Below are 6255 nucleotides of genomic sequence, written 5' to 3' on the forward strand. Positions count from 1 at the left end.
AGTTCAGTTCTAGTTCAGTTCTAGTTCAGTTCTAGTTCAGTTCTAGTTCAGTTCTAGTTCAGTTCTAGTTCAGTTCTATTTCAGTTCTAGTTTAGTTCTAGTTCAGTTTTAGTTCAGTTCTAGTTCAGTTCTAGGTCAGTTCTAGTTCAGTTTTAGTTCAGTTCTAGGTCAGTTCTAGTGCAGTTTTAGTTCAGTTCTAGGTCAGTTCTAGTTCAGTTCTAGTTCAGTTTTAGTTCAGTTCTAGTGCAGTTTTAATTCAGTTCTACAGTGTGGTATAAAATCCTAATTTAAAACTAAACTAAAATCTAGACTACAAAATGGGCTTTAGTGAGAGCTGTTAACACTACTATTATCATGACTATGAAGTTGATCAAAGGGGCGAACAAAAGAATTCTGCAATAATGATGCAATAAGTGTCATCGACTTTAGCAAAAAAGCACGTTTTTACAAATAATTTCTTAGAATTTTAAAATTTCCAATAATTTATCTTTTATTAAGAACATTTTTCGTCATCGATACGTTTTGCTCTAATAAACTCTTAGTTGTAAATCTAGTAAATTTTCTATATCTGTAGTCTGCGTCAGTGATACTTTACTAATACAACAATAATAACAACTGCAAACCACTTGAAATGTTTAAGCAAATAAAATTAAAAATAAAATAACAATTTGTAAAAAAAAAGATTTAGAAATAAAACAATAAATAAATTAACACTTTAACAGTACAAATGTACAAATAATTTATAGATAAGATTTTTTGTACAAATGAATCATAAATTTTGTATATTTTATTAAAAGGATTAATTAAATGATTTTTGCCCTTAGTTTCTGAAACCGAATTAAGACGTCTGAAAGAGGCCTTTAAGAAATCAGCCGGTGTGGGACGTTTCTATCTAAGTCGTAATGCATTCCAACAAGATGTTTTATGTGAAGGTGTACCACCAAATGTAACAGATTTACTTTATACCGCTTGTGGTGGTACCACAAAAGGTATTTCATTTAAAGATCTTTTATGTGGTTTAGTTTTAATAACACGCGGTACTGAGGAAGAGAAAACCAAGTGAGTTTTATTGTTTTATGTTTAAGATTAAAATTTGTTGATTTTTTTTATTTACACTTTTAATAGGTTTCTTTGGAATCTTTATTGCAATGATAATGGCACTTATATTTTAAAAGCTGATTTTACCAAGGCCATTAGTTTACATCCCTATGAAAGTGTTTCATTGTTTTCTCAAACAGATCGCATAAATTTTGAACAATTTCAGGCCTGGATTTTAAAAAATCGTTCATCTACCGTTTTATCGAAATGGTTGTTATCTGATAATTGTATAAGCTTGACTTCAGAGCTGGAAACACCCACATTTTATCAAAGTTTAGCGGGTGTAACACATTTAGAGGAAAAGGTTTGTGGCCAGAGAAATTCATTAGACAATGAATTTTAATTTTTATAAATTTATCTTCTTAATAGGATATAGGCGATTTGGAGAAAGAGTTTTGGCGTTTAAAAAACTCCTCACCCAATGGCCAATTGGATCTGCAGTTACTGGGGCCCTTATTAAGTCCTCCCATACCAAAAAATGCTTTACAAGGTCTCTTCAATGCTTTTGATGAAAATCGTGATGGTCATATAGATTTTAAAGAACTATGTTGTGGCGTCAGTGCTGCTTGTCGTGGTCCGGGAGTGGAACGCACCAGATGTAAGGTTTTTTAATTGCTATTAAAAACAACAAATCTACTAAATTTGATATCCTATTACTTGCAGTTTGTTTCAAAATCTTTGATGTGGATCGTGATGGTATTCTTAATCATTTTGAAACTTTACAAATGATAAATGTTTTATTATTTGTGGCCAAAGAAAATCGTAATGCTAATATGTACAAAGATATAACTAAACAAGAAGCTTTAAAAGATATTGTTAATTTTACCACTTTAAAAAGTGTTGACAACCAATATATGGTAAGTCCTTCTTATAAAAGTTTTGTTTTATTCTTTGATTTTTTAATATTTTTCTTTTAAGGACTCTTTGACTTTAGAAAACTTAAATGTCAATTTGAGAGCTGAAGATTTTATGATGTGGAATGTTAAGAGCAGTTTGAAATTATTGCAACCCTTTTTAGATTTGATATTTGAAGTTTGTCACATAGTATTTGGTTTATGGCCTCAATGTCGTCATATGGAATATGATATTGGTAAGTTAAAGTTATAGAGAAAAGATTGATCTCTTTTCAAAAGAAAATTACAGTTCTAGTTCAGTTCTAGTTCATTTCTAGTTCAGTTCGAGTTCAGTTCTAGTTCAGTTCGAGTTCAGTTCGAGTTCAGTTCTAGTTCTAGTTCAGTTCTAGTTCAGTTCTAGTTCAGTTCTAGTTCAGTTCTAGTTCAGTTCTAGTTCAGTTCTAGTTCAGTTCTAGTTCAGTTCTAGTTCAGTTCTAGTTCAGTTCTAGTTCAGTTCTAGTTCAGTTCTAGTTCAGTTCTAGTTTAGTTCTAGTTTAGTTCTAGTTCAGTTCAGTTTCAGTTCTAGTTCATTTCTAGTTCAGTTTTTGTTCAGTTCTAGTTCAGTTCTAGTTCAGTTCTAGTTCAGTACTAGTTCAGTTCTAGTTCAGTTCTAGTTCAGTTCTAGTTTAGTTCTAGTTTAGTTCTAGTTCTAGTTCAGTTTCAGTTCTAGTTCATTTCTAGTTCAGTTTTTGTACAGTTCTAGTTCAGTTCTAGTTCTGTTCTAGTTCCGTTCTAGTTCAGTTCTAGTTCAGTTCTAGTTCAGTTCTAGTTCAGTTCTAGTTCAGTTCTAGTTCAGTTCTAGTTCAGTTCTAGTTCAGTTCTAGTTCAGTTCTAGTTCAGTTCTAGATCAGTTCTAGTTTAGATCTAGTTCAGTTCTATTTCAGTTCAAGTTCATTTGTAGATCAGTTACTTGTAAATCAGTTAATTCTAATGTTTCCTTCATTTTCCAGTAAGAGGCTGGTTGGACCGTGAGGAAAAACGTAAATATCGTGTTGGACAATTTTGGTATTTAATATCTCGAGACTGGTGGATTACCTGGCTGCAATATGTCAACAATAACTCAATAACCTGTGAATACTGTAGACATACAGGGGCACAACAACGTCAATCCAACTATAATTGTGGCATAGATGAGGCTTTGGTATGTGATGAATCGTTTAATACAAACTCCTTGGATTCCGTGGGTGTGGATGTCTGTATAACTAGCGATAACTGTAGTATGGGTAAAAATTTCCTTACTTATATGTTAATAAATATGCATTTTAATGGAATTGACTTTCTTTTTAAGGTTCCGCCAGTAGTGGTATATCCACAGGACGTAATCTAGGTTGTCGTCCCGGTGCCATAGATAATACTAATCTAGTAACACCAAATCCTTTCAAAAATATACGTACATTAACCGGTGAAGGTGGTCATTTGAAACGTGATACTCCTTTAGTACAAAATCATGATTTTGAATTGGTTCCCAAGTCTTTGTGGAAAGCTTTAAATCGTTGGTATGGTGATAATTTACCTTTACCGCGACAGGTTATACAACCACCTAATACTACCGAAGTGGAGCTAGAATTATATCCTTTAAATTTGCGTATTTTATTACATCAAAGTGTGCCACAAAATCAAGCAGCTAATAGTTGGGGTGCAGTACCGGGTAAGTGAAAAATTTTGACGAAATGTTAAATTGTTATGTCTTAGTTTATTGTTAAATTGTGTTGGTGTGAACGCAGCAAAAGAATTTATAGAGAAAATTATGTCCGTTTCTATAGGAAACTGTGTCTGTGTGAACACATTAAACAATTTTCTAATTTTATGAAAATTATTTCGGTGTAAACATTGCAGATAAAATTGCATATATCTTAATGCAGAGAACTGTATGTGTGAACACAGCATACAAATTTCTATAGAAAACTGTTACTGTGTGAACACAGCATACAAATTTCTATAGAAAACTGTTACTGTGTGAACGCAGCAAACAATTTTTCAATGGAAAACAATTTGAAATTAATAGATTTTTAATGGGTTTTTAGGTGGCTATGGTGTATTAGCTTCTGGCGGAGGTTTTGCTGCCATTAGCGCTTCCAGTGTTTTACAGCCTCCTAAACGTTATCTGGCCTATACAGCTGCCTTTAGTCGTTTAGCTACTGTACAGCAAATTGGCAATTTTCTTTGTGAACAATTACGTTTACGTTCGGAGGATATACGTTTGTGGCATATACCAGCTGGTCCTCTAGATAATACGGCCATTTTATTGGAAGAAGATAATGTTACACTGAAAGAACTAATGATTAAGGATAATGATCAGATTTTATTGGAAATACGTAATAAAGATCAAACATGGCCAGAGGAATTGGGTTCTTTGTCTTTAACACAAACGGGAGCAACGGCATTAAACGATCGACGTTTGACAAGATCTTCTATAATGTCTGTACAGGCCCCTGGAGCTACAGGTTTACATAATTTGGGAAATACTTGTTTTATGAATGCTGCTTTACAGGTTTTATTTAATACCCAACCTTTGGCCCAGTATTTTCGTCATAATATGCATATGTTTGAGCTAAATACCACCAATAAGTTAGGCACTAGAGGTCATTTAGCCACTAAATATGGAGAGTTATTAAAAGAAGTCTGGAGTGCTACCACTAGATCGGTGGCTCCTTTAAAATTACGCATTTGTGTGACAAGATATGCTCCGCAGTTTGCGGGTGGAGGACAACATGATTCTCAGGAATTATTGGAGTGGCTGTTAGATGCTTTACATGAAGATCTTAATCGGGTAATGGAGAAACCTTATAGTGAATTGAAAGATTCTAATGGAAGGCCAGATAAAATTGTGGCAGCTGAGGCTTGGCAACAGCATCATGCACGCAATCAATCTATTATCATAGATCTATTCTATGGTCAATTGAAATCTAAAGTGAGTTGTATGTGCTGTGGCCGAGAATCGGTGCGTTTTGATCCCTTCAGTTTATTGAGTTTACCTTTGCCGGTAGAGAATTATACATACTTTGAAGTTTTGGGTAAGTTTGAGGGAAGTTTTTTAAGACTTTTTATTGACTTCTGTATGTTCCTTGCAGTCATATTATTGGATGGTTCGGTGCCCATCAAATATGGTTTACGTTTAAATTCAGAATCCAAATATTTTGATTTAAAACGTAAACTAGCCTCTTTGTGTTATCTAAATCCTAATTTTATGTTAATCTGTGAAGTTTGGAATTCCCAAATACGACACTCATTTCCCGACGAAGAGAAAATTAAACCTTCTTCAGCCAAAGAACTATATGTCTATCAATTACCCGAAGAATGTGCCGATCGTTCAAGATCAAGTTCTACTTTGGGTATTAACATCGAGAAAGGTTTAAAAGATATACAAAGAAGTTCAGGTATATAAGTAAAACTATCATAAACATAAAAAAAAACATATCATTCTTAAAATATTGTCTCAAATTTCAGCCATGTTAACAGCTTATGATTCATATTCTTCCTTGACTTTATTAAATACTACTAACGCAACAAATACAACTAATAGTTCATCTAATAATCAAATAAATTCCATAAATAATCTTAATACAGAAGGCATTGATTCGCAACAATTACATCACACACAACATCAGCAACAACAACAGCAGCAACATTCTTTTGATGATACAACACTGCCAACACAGCAACAACAAACCTCGTTTACAAATTCTCTAGCAACAACAACAACACCAACAACAACTGCTATACCGGCTACAACTTCAACACGATCACAGCAACAACAACAACATCATCATCATAATAATTTCGAGAATATACGTTCTAATATGTCTCTGGCCGATGACGATGATGATGAAACTGAAGACGATGATGTACATGTCGCAACGAAGGTAAGGCGGTGCTTTGGAAACACTATGTGCATGCCCCAGAATTTATTATGCTTCAAGGTATGGCTACTATTTTAAGGCAAAATAACACATTTATGTATTTAATATTGTCTTTTTATGAATATTGACATTTTACTTCTCTTTACTCTTGTTATTTTTTTCAATACTCTCTCCTACATTTGTAAATGAAAGAAAGTTGAGAATTTGAAAATTCTCTTTATATATTAAATGTTAATGATGCAATTCGAATTTAAGAAAGTTTTAGTGAACTAGAACTGAAGTAGAACTGAACTATTACTGAACTAGAACTGAAGTGGAACTGAACTAGAACTGAACTAGAACTGAACTAGAACTGAACTAGAACTGAACTAGAACTGAACTAGAACTGAACTAGAACTGAACTA

At 33.2% G+C, this 6255-nt stretch overlaps 1 protein-coding gene across 2 annotated transcripts in view; it reads left to right on the top strand.

The window, feature by feature from the left end:
• The window catches only part of LOC111685653 (ubiquitin carboxyl-terminal hydrolase 32), a 9933-nt gene extending 3757 nt beyond the window's left edge, over nt 1-6176 (top strand). The window contains exons 2-11 of one of the 2 annotated variants that reach the window (XM_046951882.1): nt 825-1059; nt 1126-1402; nt 1468-1696; nt 1762-1955; nt 2017-2188; nt 2942-3214; nt 3280-3639; nt 4016-5005; nt 5063-5368; nt 5559-6176. In XM_046951882.1, coding sequence (XP_046807838.1) covers nt 825-1059; nt 1126-1402; nt 1468-1696; nt 1762-1955; nt 2017-2188; nt 2942-3214; nt 3280-3639; nt 4016-5005; nt 5063-5368; nt 5559-5929 — 3407 coding nt within the window. In that variant the 3' untranslated portion in view covers nt 5930-6176. Of the gene's footprint in view, nt 1-824; nt 1060-1125; nt 1403-1467; nt 1697-1761; nt 1956-2016; nt 2189-2941; nt 3215-3279; nt 3640-4015; nt 5006-5062; nt 5369-5438 lie in introns of both variants that reach the window. The other variant, XM_046951881.1, reaches the window with a different exon arrangement.
• Nucleotides 6177-6255: the final 79 nt, after the last annotated feature.

Source organism: Lucilia cuprina, chromosome 5 (genome assembly GCF_022045245.1).
Source record: "Lucilia cuprina isolate Lc7/37 chromosome 5, ASM2204524v1, whole genome shotgun sequence".
NCBI classification, from domain to species: Eukaryota; Metazoa; Arthropoda; class Insecta; order Diptera; family Calliphoridae; genus Lucilia; species Lucilia cuprina.